At 35.7% G+C, this 17,507-nt stretch overlaps 2 protein-coding genes across 3 annotated transcripts; both read left to right on the forward strand.

Annotated features, from left to right (window-relative positions):
• The first annotated feature begins 6,540 nt into the window (after positions 1-6,540).
• Positions 6,541-11,610, forward strand: LOC104226393 (uncharacterized WD repeat-containing protein C2A9.03-like). Of its 2 annotated transcripts, none has more exons than XM_009778384.2 (10): positions 6,541-6,756; positions 8,498-8,666; positions 8,788-8,955; positions 9,057-9,143; positions 9,433-9,567; positions 9,650-9,760; positions 9,937-10,028; positions 10,108-10,213; positions 10,608-10,694; positions 10,787-11,610. In XM_009778384.2, the coding sequence occupies exons 2-10, from the start codon at positions 8,526-8,528 to the stop codon at positions 11,198-11,200; spliced, it is 1,341 nt and encodes a 446-aa protein (XP_009776686.1). In that variant the 5' UTR covers positions 6,541-6,756; positions 8,498-8,525; the 3' UTR covers positions 11,201-11,610. The 2 variants fall into 2 exon arrangements, with proteins under 2 accessions (XP_009776686.1, XP_009776687.1); XM_009778385.2 differs by having other exon boundaries at positions 6,565-6,756; positions 8,505-8,666.
• Positions 11,611-15,771: 4,161 nt separating this feature from the next.
• On the forward strand, positions 15,772-16,092 carry LOC138874650 (uncharacterized). The gene has a single exon (XM_070153423.1). It carries the CDS (start codon positions 15,772-15,774, stop codon positions 16,090-16,092), a length of 321 nt encoding a protein of 106 aa, XP_070009524.1.
• Positions 16,093-17,507: the final 1,415 nt, after the last annotated feature.

Below are 17,507 nucleotides of genomic sequence, written 5' to 3' on the forward strand. Positions count from 1 at the left end.
CATCTCCTTCACATCAGCTCCTTGCATTTTGTGATTCCGACTGGGCCACTTGTCCAAATTTGTGCAAATTTGTCAGTGGTTTCTACATTTCTCTTGGTTCATCTCCAATTTTGTGGAAATCCAAAAGGCAGACATCCATTTCTCTAAGCTCTGCTGAGGCTAAATATCGTTCAATGTGACGCATTGTAGCTGAGATACGTAGTCGGCACACCTATTTAATGATCTTTCAATCCCAATTTCACTTCTTGTTCCTCTTTATTCGGACAGTCAGGAAACTATCCATATTATGAAAAACCATATTTTCCATGAAAGAACTAAACATGTAGGACTAGACTGTCATTTTGTAAGGCAACAATATCTCACCGGTATGATTTCACTCTCTTATGTTTGATCCTCTTCTCAGCTCGCAGATCTGTTCACAAAGTCTCTCATATGGCCGAATTATCACAATCTTTTTGGGCAAGTTGCGTGTCCTTTCATCCCCTTCCAACTTGAGGGAGGTGTTGGTGTTAGAAATGAAAATGAATGTCTTCTCGAATTTTCCGATGAAAATGTGAAGAGAGATAAGAGAGACAAAGTGTAAGGACTCGGCCGGTCGTTTTGAGAGTTGTAGCCTTGTTCCCCTATTTACTGCTCATTTTGTTATTTAGAGTTATTATATGACTTGACGGGTTAGTCAGTTCATGTCCGAAGGGATTTCGAAATAAATTAAGACAATTTGTCTCAAAGTTGGAAGCTTAAGTTGAAAAGGTTGACCAGATGTTGATTTACGTGTAAATGACCCTAGAATGGAGTTTTGACAGTTTCATTAGCTCCATTGGGTGATTTTAGACTTAGAAACGTGTCCGGATTTTGATTTGGAGCTCTATAGTTGAATTAGGCTTGAAATGGCGAAAGTTGAATTTTTGGAAAGTTTGACCGGGAGTGGACTATTTTGATACTGGGGTCGAATTGGAGTCCTAAAAGTTGAAGTAGGTTCGTAATGTCATTTGTGACTTTTGTGCAAAATTAAGGTCATTCGGACGTGATTTGATAGGTTTTCGGCGTCGTTTGTAGAAGTTAAAATTTCTTAGTTTCAATAGGCCTGAATTGGGGTGTGATTCATATTTTTGGTGTTGTTTGATGTGATTTGAAGGCTCGACTAAGTTCGTATGATGTTCTAAGACTTGTTGGTATGTTTGGTTGAGGTCCAGGGGGTCTCCGAGTGATTTTGGATGGTTTTTGGATCAAGGTTTAAAGTTGAAAGACTGCTGAAGTTGGAACTCTACTGGTGTAACCGCATCTGCGGAGCTTTGATCGCAAGTGCAAGCTCGCAGATGCAGGGAGAGTTGCACAGAAGCAGAAGTTGAGAGAGGAGCTGGTTCCGCAGAAGCGGATTAGTTGCTCGCATAAGCGAGTCCGCAGTAGCATAATGATGGACAACAGGAGCGGATGGAGCCACAGATATGGTTGAGAGGTTGTTTCTGCAACGCCGGAGAAGCAGTTAAGTTTCCGCAAAAGCAAAAGTGCTGGGCAGAATGTTTAAATACAAGGGTTCGCGATTTTGGCATCATTTTAATATTTTGAGCTCGGGTTTTGGCGATTCTTGAGCGAATTTTTGAGAGGATTCTTAAGGTAAGTCCCTTGTGCTCGTTTTTGATCAATAATCTTGTTTCCCCATTGATTTTCCCACCTAGTTAGTGTGTATTTAAGGTGAAATTTTGGAGTTTGAGGCTAGGGATTTGGAGAGTTTGATTTGGGGTTTTGGATGACGATTTGGTATCGGATTTTGGTAAAATTGGTATGGCTGAACTCGTGGTTGAATGGGCTTTCAGGTTTTGTGATTTTTGTTGGATTTCGGGATGTGGGCCAGGGGGTGGCTTTGGGTCGATGACTTTTGATTTATAACCTAGTATCTCCTTATGGAATTGATTCCTTTCATCCGTGTTGATTGTATCGCATTGTTTGTGGCTAGATTCGAGTTATTTGGAGGCCAATTTGCGAGGCAAAGGTGTATTGGAGTAGAGATTTTCTAGGATTGAGGTAAGTAACACTTCTAAACTTGACCCTGAGGGTTCGAAACCCCAAATTATATGTTATATGATTGGTGTTGAGGTGATGCACATGCCAAGTGACGGGTGTGCGGGCGTGCACCGCAGAAATTGTGACTTAGTCGATTCCATGGAACAGTATAGTGAATTTATCCTGTTGATATCCATGTTTTTATTATGTGATAAAGGAATTGAGCTGTCAATCAGAGATCATGTCTAGGCTATATGTTGATATTGTTGGGTACCACAATGGTCATTTCTTGCTGTTGACTTATTAGTTTCATTGAAATTTCATACTCAGTCATATTCTTTTATTACAAATTATATCTCAGTCTCTGTTGCTATTTATTGATACATCATATCATCATTTTGGGCTAGTTTCATGACATTGTGAGCCCATAAGAGAGAGACTGGAGAGATTGATGACTGAGTGAGACCGAGGGCCTGATTATGAGCGATATTTATGGGATCGGGCTGCACGTTGCATCAGGTTTTACTGATTTATGATAGCGCTTGGGTTTAAGCAGATCCTCCGGAGTCTGCACACACCCCCAGTGAGCGCGATTGATATATATTGAGGGATGGATCTTCCCTGGAAATGGATCTTGTCCGAAGCATTTATACCTGGGGATGAATCTTCCCTACGGGCTGGATTGGCCCTACCCATTACTAAGTGATTAATGGTCAGTTGATGTATATATTCCGGGATGGATCTTCCCTGGACCGGATTTGCCATATATAGTACTAAGCAATTGAGCATTCTGAGAGTGTGAGCATACGAGGCTTTCAGCATGGTACATCACATACAACATGTGCATTGGCATGTAGAAGTAGAAAAGTTATGTTCTTCACATTATTCAGAATTTACCTATCTTACTGTATTGGATTTAACTGTTGAAATTCAAAGTATGTCGACATTTTTGTATTGTTATTTCGGTGTTGAACTGTACCAGTTGAGTTCGTCACTACTTTCAGTCCAAAGGTTAGATTTGTTACTTATTGAGTTGGTAGTATTCACGCTACACGCTGTACTTCGTGTACAAATCCAGATGCTTCCGATCACGGCGGCTGCTGAGTTGTGGAGTCAAGATCTTCGGAGATTATCAAGGTAGCTGTATGGCGTTCGCAGACCTTGACGCTTCCTCCCTATCTTCGTTTATCTTTCAGTCTTTATATTCTAGATGTTGTATTAGACTATATCCCTGTATAGATGCTCATGTACTTAGTGACTACCCAATTTTGGGAGAGATTTGTATTGAGTTACGAATTTTATTCCACTTTTAAAAGATTTTCCTTAAATTTAACTGCTTCGGTATTTTTTTCAAAGCTTTTGTTGTATTGAAATGGTTAAGTAGTTAACTTGCCTAGTTCCACGATAGGCATCATCACAACGGTTTGGTTTTGGATCGTGACACAAAGTCGGCTAGGTTTTTCTTATGTTTGATTTGTGTCTGAGAAGGGGTGTATAACTTACAAGAACGAGTCAAGGCATTTGGACTTAGTTTACAACAAATGGGCCTTAAAGCTTCAACTGATTTTATTGGCCCACTCTAGAAGAACCCAAAAGATACAAAGAGATAATTTGCATAGTAGATAGAATTATTCTTTTGTAAATATTTCTTAGTTTGTTACAATAGTTGTTAGGAGTAGACTAGTAAAATACTATCACTTGGCAAAGTTTAGACTAGATTCTATTCTTTTGTATATATACATTACACTGTGCAGAGAAATAAACACACAGAAAATATTCAAAACTATTCTCATTTCATTCTCTTCAGTTACCAGTCGAAGAAACAATATTAGCTACTAGTCGAAGCTTCTCCATCGTCTGGTTCCTATTCCCATTCTTTGACGGCCTTCCTTTAGGCATTTTCCGTCACCGGTATAGTTAGAGCACCCTATCTGACGCTAGAGAGAGAAAGCTATTTTTTTGCCAACACATTCTCGATTTAATATTTAGTTAATTAAGACAAATAATTTTTAATATATAAAAATTATTTTTTTCGTTAAAAAATAGTTAAATATGTATAAGTTCAAATTCAAAAACAGTGACTAATTATTAACAACGCATAATGCACAATTTAATGTTTTTTAATTCGAAAAATTTAATTATTACCTCATCTAACTAACTTTGTCCTAAATTGCCAAGTGACTTTTTGTTATACTGCCACTTGGCTTAATATGATATCTTTGCCTCTCCTTTTATTATATATATATATATGTACTATATTAAAGGCACGAAGCCCCTATCGAAATATCGTTTGCCTTTATCCTTTAAAAATTAATTTCACACCAGACAAAATAGTCATTTAATTATTTTTCGAATATTTAGGACTTCAAAATCAACTAAATTTGTTTTAAGAAGATCCCAATATTTAGGTCTTCGAATTCAATTAAAATTTACCTTATTATTTTTTTTTCCTTATTTGACCAGTTTTTATAAATATCCTTTTATAGTTTAGTACGTGGCCATTAAAGTTTTTTTTTAATTCTTAGCCTCTAAGGTATATAATAGTATATTTTTTTTCCCTCCAAATTGCCAATAATTGATTGCCTAAAATATGGAACATACATCAACAATGTATGTTCGCTTTTCCCTGTTAAATTTTTAAGAGTTTTGATTTAGTCTTAACTTTAAATTTCTAGAAGTCTGAACTAATATGGTGTTAATTTAGAAATAAATTAAGTTATCACCATACTATGTGAATGTGCAACTATAGTTAATATTTTAAATCTAAGTTAAACTAATGTATTTGGAACTCTTGAAATAACTATAAATTTGCATCCCCCACCCCCTCACCCTCTGATAATTTTGAAAAATTGACCTCAACATTGTGAACTCTTGAAATTTCAAAATTGTTATTAGCAGAGTGCATCCGGAGTGAGTTTAGGATGGTATTGACTATTATTTGGTATTGGATGAAAATGCAAAGAAGTAAATTTAGACTTAAATCAATAAGAATTCAGGCAACTTTTTTTACACAAGAAGATGTTCATTTGGCTATAATTTTGATTAACTTTGAATGAAAAACTATTTTTTTTGTATAATGACATTATGAACGTAAAGTTTACAAAGAGATGTTGGATGAGATATAACAACATAGCATATTTGTATCTAATATAATAAAATATTTATAGCTATAAATACTATATAATTAATTACACTAAATTCACTCAAAAAAGGTTGAATTCAGCTATATATTATATCAATGTAGTAATACCTTTTTCATCATTTAAACATATATTGCGTTTAGTTTTACCTCCATTGCTATTTTTTAATAATTTGTATACGTTTTATATTGATTAACGTGATGCACATGTGCAACGCACGTACACTAAAACTAGTATATATATATATATATATATATATATATATATATATATATATATATATATATATATATATATATATATATATATATATATATCCCTCTCCCAAAACACTTTGTAAAATATTTCTTTATGAATACTTTAGTAGTTCCTCCTCTAAGCTTGTAAAATAAATAAGTCTTTATGTTTATGTGTGATCGTTTTTAATTCTCAAAGCTCAGTAGACTTTTTCGGGTTTCCCGAAAGGGAAATCTCTCTCCTATAAGCATGTAAGTTACTCATCTTTATCTAAATTATGTTTCTGCTAGATATTACCCCTCTTTATTTTAAATTTTTTTGTTATTCTATATAGTTTTATGTTTCATGTTCATATGCTCGATTATTAGATATCACTCTTAGTATATGGTTAGCTTCCCAATTTCTTAACAATTATGATGAATTAACCTGTAAATTCCTAGGAGAAACTGGTTAAGTAAAACCCGAAAACAATTAAGAAGGGTATAAGTGTTTAACCATGGCCGGGGTGAGGATAAAGAAATAAGAGTTAAGAAAATTGTTAAAATTTTTAAAAGATTGGGAAGAAGAGATGAACAGAGTGGATTAAAAAAAAGAGTAGTAAAGGGGTAATCTCAGTTCATATATATATATATATATATATATATATGGATAATACCAAATGGATATTTTTTCTAAACTACTATTTATATTTTGACCCCGTTAAAAAACTTCTAAAAAATAACCCTCGTAGAATTTTAAAGAAAGCTGGCTAGAATTTTATAGTCAAATACACAAAAATATGACAACCTTTAGAATTTTGTGATAATCATCATAACTTGCAAAATTATGATACCGTCAAAATTTTAAAGACTTACCCACGAATTTCTTACTAAAGATTATTTTTCCAAGATTTTAATTATCGAGATCAAAACTTAAATGGGGACACCAAATAATCTTATTTGTGTGATTTTCCCATCAAATATTATCAGTTTTCTTATAAATTTTTATTTTTATTACATTAATCAGATTGAAGATTACATTTTCTTTTTGTTTATAAGATTACATCAATTTATTAAAATTGATTATTTAAGTCATTTTCAGTTCCATGTGGTAATATAATTTATTTTCAAGAATACCCCTACAACCAAAGGTTATCCTTTTCATTCCATTCCATTCCATATTTGGAGTAGAAAATGTCGTTTGCAGAAGAACAAAGAAATTAACTTTTTCCCCACATCTCTGTTTGGATCTAGAAGCCTAAAACAGCAGCAGTTATTTTCGTAATTAACCAAATCAATTAAATTCTCATGTGTTAATTATCCTCTTCTGATTATCAAATATCTAGATCGAGATCAAAGGAACCTCGATCAATTGTTCCCTTTTGCGCTCATAGTCAAAGGTCAGAAATTTTTGTTAAAAATTCATTTTTCTCCTTTTGCTATGCGTTTATTATGTATGATTAATGTTTTTGTATTATCTCTGATGTTTTAGAGTTTGACTTTTCGTGTTTGTTTTTTCAATTTTGGAATTTATGGTATTATTGGGGTTAATGATCTTCCATGCTGGATTTTTGCTTGTTTATTTGCTGTCAATTTGTTGAATTTGTAAAGTTTTGATATGGAGGTTGAACCTAATTCTTTCCTCTTAATTTGGTCAGCATTTATTTCTGTAAGTTAGAAAAGGTCCTCCGTTTGGTGGTATATCCTAGGTTTGTGAATCTATACGCGTGCCCGCGTGTGCGTGTCTATAAGTTAGATATGGTGTTGCATACAGTGGAGGAGCTAGGAATTTATAGAATGTCATAATTGGAATATGAACCTATAACCTATCGCAACTCTTGAACCCCCTTTTTCACTATACTAGAACTTTTCTTCATGTCAAGGGGATTCAATAGTTTACATATAACCAGAAAAATTGATTTTTATCCTATTTGCGCAGTAGAATTAATAAAGTTTTGATATGGTATTATTGTGGTTATTTATGAAATGATGATTACTTTCAATTTGTAGAATTAATAAAGTTTTGATATGCAGGTTGAACCTAAATTTTTTATTTTCTTTTGGTCAGCATTTAATTCTGTAAGTTAGAAAGGTCCTCCCTTTGGTCATATATCCTAGGTTTGTGAATCTATACGTGTTTGCGCGCGCACGTGTGTGTGTCTAAAGTTAGATATGGTGTTGCCTCCAGTGGCAGAGCTAGGAATTTATACAACGGGATTCAAAAAAAATCTAGAATGTCATAATAAGTATTTAAACCTATGACCTACTGCAAATTTTGAACCCCCTTTACCACTATACTAGAGTTTTTCTTCATGTCCAGGTGATCCAGTAGTTTATATATAACCAGAAAAATTGATTTTTATCTTATTTGCGATATTTTGACGAAGAGGATTCAGTTGAACCCCCTTCCCTCTACTTACTTCAGTCACTGGTTGCATAAACCACAGTTTTCAAGTTTCAGTCTTTCCTGAGTTTTGAATTTGTGCTGGTTAAATATGTAGGGGGATAGCTTTTTCTCTAAAGTCATGTTGTAGGCTGTTACTTGCTTTTTACGGTGTGAGTCCTAACTATTATTAATTGAGGAAGTTTTCCTTATTAAAAAAGATAAAATCTACTGTTATAATTGAGGAAGTTGAAATTGTGAATTTCTTCAGGTATTGTAATTAAGTTACTGGCTATAGTTGAGGGCTTTAGGCTACAAGAATTCTTCTCTTTTTCAAAATTTTACTTCAGGGATTGTTAGTGTGCTCATTTGACATGATCTCTATGCAGATCCAGGCAAGTCTTCATGTTTCCGATGCTTGCCTTTTTTGTTGTCCATCCCTGTGGGTGGAATCTTTGATTTGATAAGGAGCTGGCTTTGTAGGACCCTAGATAGAGGAGAAGATGATGCATGATACATGTGATTTTGTTGCTTTAAAAATTATATATAATCATTTTGTTTTGGGTCTGAATGCATTTATGGATTGACATAGTGTTCAAAGGCCAACAATAACTTGGTCTTTCTCTATATGGATGCTCTGGTGCTTTAACATTGAGGTGCTTTATGAGTATCTTGTCCCATATTTGACTTGGAAGTTTGTTTAATGTACACTGTCTCAATTCTTGAATGTAGTTAACTTTTGTGGTTAACCTTTGTAGTTTGTAGGTAATTTAGTAGGGGTAAAATATGTCCCATCAACAAGAGGATGATGCTGATTACATGGCAAATGAATATGAAATGGAAGCTATAGATGATGATATGGATGATGAGTTCCATGGCAGAGATATTGATGCCTCTGATTCAGATGCAGATGAGTATGACTACATGGTTTGTGAACTCATCAATAAAAGCTTAGTTGTTTTGTACAAGGGCATATTAGATGTATTCATTTTGTTTGGATGATTGTGCTTTCAGTATCTGAACCTATTAAATTGTTTTCTTCTTGAAGAATAATAAAATGCAAGATACCTCTGCTGCTGAGGCACGGAGAGGTAGAGACATTCAAGGGATTCCCTGGGAAAGACTTAGCATAACCAGGGAGAAATACAGGCAAACGAGATTAGAACAATATAAGAACTATGAAAATGTTCCACAATCTGGGGAGGCATCAGAGAAGGTAAAATAGATGTGTTTTTCTTTTGGTTTTCTAATTGGTCTGAGTAAGGACGTTTGTTTCTAATGGGGTCATGGGTGGCTCTATCATTTTGCTTTCAACAGGACTGCAAAACCACAAACAAAGAGGCTTCGTACTATGACTTCAGACGTAATTCAAGATCTGTTAAATCAACAATTTTACACTTCCAGGTAATTCTAGCCCTCTTTACCTTTTTCTTTACTATTGGTTATTTACATTGTATGGAAGGAACTAGATTAAGAATATGTTTGAGGGTTATGTGAAGACGGCATTATTATGGAGGGAACGAACTAGTTACTTGAATGTAAAACCAAGTGACTTGGATAAACCATATGATCTGTATTTGCTGATATAGAATTGTGCATGTCAATGTTAATTATTTTTTTCTTTTAGGCAAGTTAACTTATGATTTTGTCACAATAAATCTGAAGCTTTTTTTTTGTTTGTTTCACGATGTAGCTGAGGAACTTGGTGTGGGCAACCTCCAAGCATGATGTGTACCTTATGTCACATTTTTCCGTCATTCACTGGTCATCCTTGACCTGCAGCAAAACTGAAGTTCTGAATGTATCAGGGCACGTAGCACCATGTGAGGTAGGTGTTCTGAACGTGGAATCCGCTTGTTGTTTTATGCATACTTGGTTATGACCTTTTTCTTTTTATTTTGGCATTATAGAAGCATCCTGGGAGCCTTTTAGAAGGATTTACACAGACTCAAGTCAGCACTCTTACGGTGAAAGACAAGTTGCTTGTTGCTGGGGGATTTCAAGGAGAACTTATTTGCAAGGTAGGAGTGGTTTGGACCTTTTTACTCCTTGCTTTTTTGGGCATCAACAACTGGAGCATGTACCTGCACCTTTGAATTTGCACTAGTTACGTTTGGGTCATGGTGCTGAATTTGCAGTTTTATAGAAAGTGAAACTATTTCCCCTAGTCTCTAATTGTTCTTGAAACTATATGTAGTATTTAGACAGGCCTGGAGTTTGCTTCTGTTCCCGGACAACATATGACGACAATGCAATTACTAATGCTGTTGAGATTTATAACACTGCCAGGTAGTATATCCTGCATACTCCTGAAACATGCTATTTCTTAGTGAGAATGAAGTTAACTGAGATATCTTTTGCTCCTCAGTGGCGCACTTCATTTTATAGCTTCAAATAACGACTCTGGAGTTAGAGATTTCGATATGGAGAAATTTCAACTGTCCAAGCATTTCCGTTTTCCCTGGCCAGTGAATGTAAGTCTGTACTGCGTGTGTTATGGTTGCACACATGCCCCAAAATGTATATGTCGTAGTGGATGTATACCAAGAAGGTTTACTAATTATGTGCTACTAGTGCATGCCATTAGTGATGCAGCACTAGTACTAATAATTTGCTAGTTTTTATTGAATTATAATTTATGAATAGCTTAGGTTGAACTAAAAAAATACATTTCTCATTTCTCATACTTCACTGGTTTCAATCTAGGGGTTTTGTATACAGTTATTATTCTAATCACTCATCTTATATTGATTAACACACGTCTTATCTTTATACAACTCTCTATTTGGTGGTATTAACTTCTATTTTCCTTTTATTTTTATTTCCATAATAAGGTGTTACTTTGTTTTCCCCATTTTATGCTTGCAGCATGCATCCCTGAGCCCTGACGGTAAGCTTATCGCCATAGTTGGAGATAATCCCGACGGTTTATTGGTCGATTCCAGAAATGCAAAGGTACTTGTGCATTTATCTCCTCCCATAATTCAATTTATCAGAATTGTTCAATATCTGATGCACCAGTCAGTAATCAAATTTAATGCTTACAGATTGTTTCGCCTTTGTGCGGACATGGTGACTTCTCGTTTGCGTCAGCATGGCATCCTGATGGCCTAACTTTTGCAACTGGGAACCAGGATAAAACCTGCAGAGTATGGGACATACGGAACTTGTCGAAATCAGTTGTTGCTTTGAAGGGTAACCTTGGGGCTATTCGGTCAATCCGCTACACATCTGATGGCAGATATATGGCTATGGCAGAACCTGCAGACTTCGTTCATGTTTTTGATGTAAAAGGTGGGTATGAGCAGGAGCAAGAAATTGATTTCTTTGGTGAGATATCAGGTCTGTCTTTTAGTCCTGATACAGAGTCTCTTTTCGTTGGAGTTTGGGATCGCACATATGGTAGCCTTCTGGAGTTTGGACGACGGCACAACTACACATACCTTGATACAATAATCTGAGCACTTTGCGTGCTGGTTCGGGTATGTTTACTTGGCTTCAAGGTGGCTCTGGCTTTAACTTTGTAAACCAGTAGCATAGGAGTTAGTAGTTGATTTGGCTGTAAATTTCTTATGTTGTGCAATTTACGTTTGTCGCATAAATTGTTGTGCACCATTTCAAGTGTCAGGAGATGTAGAATGGAGAGATGTATAGAAGCGAGAGGAACTCCAGTCATGTGAACAAGAAAGCAAAGTGTTGTTTCCATAAGGCATAGGGCAGAACTGTGATCTTGTGGGGTGGGGGCGATTTCATCATGTATTTGGGACCTTGAGTCAAACTGAAAGTTGACTCATTGATTTGCATTTGACCAAAATGTTTCTTTTCTTTGTCGGCGGTGAAGTAAGACCAAGCTCATGAGCTTATTATCCTAGGTCGGAATGAATTGTTTTCCCCTCGTTAAGCTTGTGCTTACAGGTGATATAAGGTGATATCAACCGGTTGGGATTGAGGCTTAATTTTGTTGATACAGTCTGGCGTTTGTTGAGAGTGTATTTTTGTTTTTCATTCTGTTTAAAGGTTATATGAGTAGAAAATATGGAAAACTTGTGTTTAAAATCCAAAGATGAATTACGGTCATCAAGTCAATGTTAAGATTAATTCGCTCGAACAAGGTTAAGGTATTGTGTGCCGGTTTGGTCCTCCAGCTTTGGGATGTGACAGCATATTCATTGAGATGAATTAATGGAGAAAAGGAAACGACTCTAAGAACTTAATTTATAGTATCATATATGGTTTTAATGTATTTCAAAAAAAAAAAAATTATAATGACACACCACTTTACAAACAAGTTGGGATCGCTGAATATTTTGCCAACGAAAAGTCACGAATTTGATTCTCCAAACCGTGCCTTATCTAGTTTTTTCTCCGTCATTTTGTAGGAGATCTAAAGACCAAAAAAGGACAAAAAAATAAAAATGAATCTAAAGAAACTTTTTTTTTTCTTTTTCACAATAAGGATTAAAAATGTCTTAAAACAAGAATACTTTTTAAAATTTCTTAATAATTTTTCAAAAATTCTCATATTCTCCAACTTTTACATAATTTTCCAACTCGGACTTGAAATCGTATTGTAAACACCGGACATTCGTTTTGATTATTTTAACCCCATTTTTTCTATTTAATGCTTTACACGTGTATTCAACGTTATGCGACTTGCGAGGGCGATTGGTTTGATTTCGAGGTAGTTTTGAATTAAATTGAGACACTTAGTCCCAAGGTTGGAAGCTTAAGTTGTGAAGTTTGATCGAACTTTGATTTTGTATAGTTGACCTCAGATCGAAGTTTTGATAGTTTTGTCAGGTCCAGATGGTAATTTTGGCCTTAGGCATATGTTCGGATTTGGATTCGGAGGTTCCTAAGTTGTTTTGACTCTAATTGGCAAAAATTGAAAGTTATAAGGCTTAGAAGTTCTTAGGTTTGATCCATAGTTGACCTTGTGGCTATCCATGTCCTTTTGTGATTCCAAGCCTGGGAATAGGTTCGTATGGTGATTTATGATTTGTGTATAAAATTTGGGGTCATTCTGAGTTGTTTAGACATGTTCGGCGTGAGTTCGAAAGATGGAAATTTGAAATAGATCATTAGGCTTGAATGGTGAACAATTCGTGATTTTTAAGTTATTTTGTGTGATTTGAGACATGGAGTAGGTCCGTGTTATAATTTGGGACTGGTTGGTATGGTTGGACGGGGCATCGGGTGAGTTTCGGATGAGCTTCGGATCATTTGTGGTTGCTTGGGGTGATCAGTTCTGGTGCTTTCACACTTGCGATATTTGGTCCGTAGGGGCGAGTCCGCAGAAGCGGACCTGGGACCGCAAATGCCAAATTGGCTGAGCTTAAGGGTGTCCGCAATTGTTGTGTTCATGTTGCAAAAGTGACAGCACATGTGCACAAGAGGGATCGCAAAAGCGACATTGCAGAAGCGGTGTCTTGGCCGTAGAGCGAAGGGCTGGAACTTTAGTGGATTCCGCATCTGCGAGGCATTTCCATAGATGTGGCGTCGCAAATGCTATCTTGGGATCGCAGAAGCGGAAATCACTAAGCAGACTCATTAAAATACTCCATTTCGAGGGGTTGAGTTATTTTACCATATTTTGAGATTAAGAGCTCGATTTTAGGTAATTTTGGAGGGAATTTTACGATTTGGATTGGGATAAGTATTTTAACTCGGATTTGGTTATTACTCATGATTCCAATCTTGATTTTAGTATTTGAATGATAAATCTAAGTGAAGAAAATTATGAATTTTGGTAAACTTTTTCTAAAATGAAAAATGGGGATTTGAACCCCAATTCGAAGTCGATTTGGAATAAAATTGGTATAGTTGGACTCATATTCGAATTGTGTTTGGAATTTATGAGTTTTATCGTGTTCAGGATACGGACCCAGGTTGACTTTTTGGTTAACTTTTTGATTTTTGTTAAAGATCAGAGATTTATTAATTAAATCGATTTCTATAGCCGTGTTTGATATTATTGAGCTATTTTTTGTAAGATTCGACTTGTTTGGAGGCCGATTCGAGAGGCAAGGATTTTTTGGAGTATTGATTTTGCTTATTTGAGATAAGTATCTTGCCTAACCTTGTGCGGAAGAATACCCCTTAGGATTTGGTTGTAATTGCTTATTTGTGTTGTGTGGAAAACGACGCGTATAAGAGGTGATGAGCGTGTACACGGGTGCTATGTGTTGTTTGTAATCGAAATAGATCTTAAGCTATTAATATGCCTTGATTTGAGGATGTATTTTATATGAACCATGTTTAATCACTTTTGGCTATGTGAGTATGATCAATACACTTGTTTTTAGATGTAGAAATGCTTTATTTGTTACATACATATACACACTTTACTATTTTTACCTGTTCTTGTGCACTTATTGATAAATTATGAACTCCTATTCGTGAAAAAAGTTTTGGCATTATTGTTTGTGATTTGTGGCACATGTGAACATGCTGAGCGAATTATTTGGGTATTGGTACGAGGTCTTTACCATGCAAGCATGAGGTTTCATCCGTGCGAGTGTGATTTGTATTGTGGCATGAGGTCTTTGTCGTGTGAGCACGAGATTTCTTCCATGCGAGTGTGATTGGTATTGTGATACCAGGTCTTTGCCGTCTGAGCAAGAGGTTTCTTCTGCACGAGTGTGATTGGTATTGTGGCATGAGGACTTCGTCGTGCGAGCACAAGGTTTCTTTCGTGCAAGTGTGAAATATTATTATTGTTGTTTCTGTAATCTCTTTCTGTTGCCAGTCTTGTGATTTATTGCACAAGTTATTTTTGGCTAGTGAGTATCACATGACTTAAACCTCGTCACTACTTCACCGAGGTTAGTCTAGATACTTACTTGGTACTGACTGTGGTATACTCATACTATATTTCTGCACATTTTTGTGTAAATCCAGGTGTTGGAGGTAGCCTAGGTAGTGAGAGCTACATAGATCGTGAGGATTCAAGATAGTTGGATTGACCGTCATAGTCCTTTGAAGTCATTTTCTTTTTTATTTATACTATCATTATATTTTTCAAATAGTATTGTGTATTTGAGATGTTCCTATACATTCAGCTAGAGCTTGTCACTCTGTACTACCTAGTTCTAGAGAGTTATGTTGAGTATTGTGGTTTGGCTTGTATTACTTTTATTTCCGCATTTATGTTAAACTTTGTTTCGTTATATCATGTTTTTATTGTTTTAAATATTGTTAAGTGATCGACTTACCTAGTTTTAGAAACTAGATGGCATCCAGTGACGGAGCCAGAAATATTTTCAAGGGTGTTCAGACTTGAAAGAAGTAAAAAAAATTCCAATAAATGGTATTCAATATATGTTTTATACATCTAAAATCAATATTTTTCTTATATACACAGTGTAATTTTTCGTAATATTTTGACGAAGAATGGTCAATTGACCACTCTTTGCAAAAGGTGGCTTCGCTCGTGGTGCCATCATAACCCCTGTAGATGAATTTGGATCGTACACATATCGACGAAGAAAGGGATAATGTTGAGAAATGTATTGATACAGGGCAGTGCTAGTTAGTTGTTATTTATCAACCATAGCTAGCTAACTAGAGTACATACTAGTAACTATAGTTGAGTTAGAGATTAGTTAGTATAAATATATGTTAGTTGGGAAGTTGTAGGTGTTGTACATTATACTTTCTCAATGGAATAGTAATATTTCCATTTTCTCAGTTCTTCTTCTCTCGTCTTCATCTTTTACTCTTCAGATCTGGATTGGGAGCTAACTGAATTCATCAATTCGACATGGTATCAGAGCAAATAATCGATCAAATCTAGGGTTCTTCATTGTGAATTTGCTGAATAACAAGAGATAAATCGATATTTTGTTTTGTTCTCTGTTTTGGTTCAAAAACCTAATTTTCTCCAATGGCAGTTGATAAAGTTGTCGATCAAAGCTAGATTGTGATTGATCACAATCATCCTCTGTATTTGCATCCATCCGATACACCTGGAGCGTTGTCATTAGGTTTTCAGTTGATCGAAATGGAGAATTACACTATGTAAAGCCAAGCTATGAGGGTTTCACTGTTGACTCGCAACAAGCTGGGATTTATTGATGGAACCATCAATCGCGACACTTATGGAGATAAGTATGCTAATCTCTGGGATCGATGTAATGCTATAGTGAAATCATGGATTATGCATAATGTTAGTCGTGATTTGTTGTGTGGTGTTCTGTTTCGCTCAAATGCATGTGCGATTTGGGCTAATCTGCATGAGCGTTTTGATAAGGTGAATGCTTCACGCATGTATTATCTTCACAGAGAAATCTTCACATTGACTCAAGAAATGACTAGTGTTTCTGTATATTACTCTAAACTGAAGGATCTCTAGGATGAATATGACTCAATAATGCCACTTCCTACCTGTTGTGATAAGTCTAAAAAGTTTGTAGATCACCAACAATATCAGCGACTATGGCAATTTCTGATGGGACTTAATGATAGTTACAGTCAAGCACGTAGTCAAATTCTTATGGAGTCTAAAATCCCCACTGTTAATCAAGCATATGCAATAATTTTACAAGATGAAAGTCAGAAACTTGTGGCTGGTAATAGTTCATATGTTCCTGATTCATCAGATCCCACAGCCTTGTACTCATCAAAATTGGGGCAAAAGATGAAGAAAAACTACAATTTGGAGTGTGACTATTGTAATATGAAAGACATACAAGAGATAACTGTTATAAGTTATTAAGGTGTGAATATTGCAACATGAAAGCGCATTTGAAGACAAATTGCTACAAGTTGAATGGGTACCCTGCAGATTTTAAGCCAAAGAGGAAGGCAAATATGACCAGCAGTGTTCCAAGTCAAGGTGTTTATGCTCCATCAGATGGAATGTCAATTAAATCACAGAGTTATGGTCAATAAGGACCTGGACAAGGACAGCAGCTAGGGCACCATCAATATGCACCAGCACCAGCTTTTACATCTGAGCAATATCAACAAATCCTTACTATGCTGAATAAAACACATGTCTCAGAGACTCCTGCTTCTGCACATATGGCAGGTAATGTTTCCTATGTTCAACATTTTGATGAAAAGTGGATTGTGGATACTGGAGACATTAATCACATGGTTGGTAACCAAGACATTTTGCATGACAAAGTGATAACAGGAAATGCAGGTAATGTCCAGCTTCCTACAGGTGATTCAGCCAAAGTGTCTCATGTTGGAAGTTGCCAACTGAATGGAGAAGAAACTATTACAGGTATCTTATGTGTGCCAGCATTCAAGTTTAACCTACTGTCTGTGTCTTAATTGACAAAGGCCCTTAAGTGTTGTGCTGCTTTCTATCATGATTTCTGTATTTTACAGGATCTCTTCACTGGGAAGGTGAATGAGATTGGTAAGAAGGAAGGGGAGCTCTATGTGCTTCATACACAAAGAAGATTAAAGAGTCCAGCTAAGTCTTTTGCAGTAGTAAGAGCTGATACTGAACTGTGGCATAAGAGAATGGGACATGTTTCGTTTCCAGTCATTAAGAAGTTACCTAATTTCACTAGTAGTGATAGTACTAAAATAAGCCATTGTGACATTTGTCCATTGGCAAGACAAGCTAGGATTCCATTTCCCATAAGTACTACTAGAGCAGTAGATTGTTTTGATTTACTGTCCTTACAAAGCCTTAACTCATAATGGAAAAAGGTTTTTTTTCACAATTGTAGATGATTGCTCCAGATGGACATGGTTTTTTTTATTGCATCTTAAATCTGATGTAATTGCATTACTCAAGCACTTCATTAT

This window comes from Nicotiana sylvestris, chromosome 8, assembly GCF_000393655.2.
Source record: "Nicotiana sylvestris chromosome 8, ASM39365v2, whole genome shotgun sequence".
In the NCBI taxonomy this organism is placed as follows: Eukaryota; Viridiplantae; Streptophyta; class Magnoliopsida; order Solanales; family Solanaceae; genus Nicotiana; species Nicotiana sylvestris.

Coding starts and splice junctions, on each gene's coding strand:
- LOC138874650 (XM_070153423.1), top strand. CDS start 15,772: ATGAGGGTTTCACTGTTGACTCGCAACAAGCTGGGATTTATTGATGGA.
- LOC104226393 (XM_009778384.2), top strand. CDS start 8,526: ATGTCCCATCAACAAGAGGATGATGCTGATTACATGGCAAATGAATAT. Junction 9,144..9,432: donor CAACAATTTTACACTTCCAG/GTAATTCTAGCC, acceptor TTCACGATGTAG/CTGAGGAACTTGGTGTGGGC. Junction 10,695..10,786: donor TCGATTCCAGAAATGCAAAG/GTACTTGTGCAT, acceptor TAATGCTTACAG/ATTGTTTCGCCTTTGTGCGG.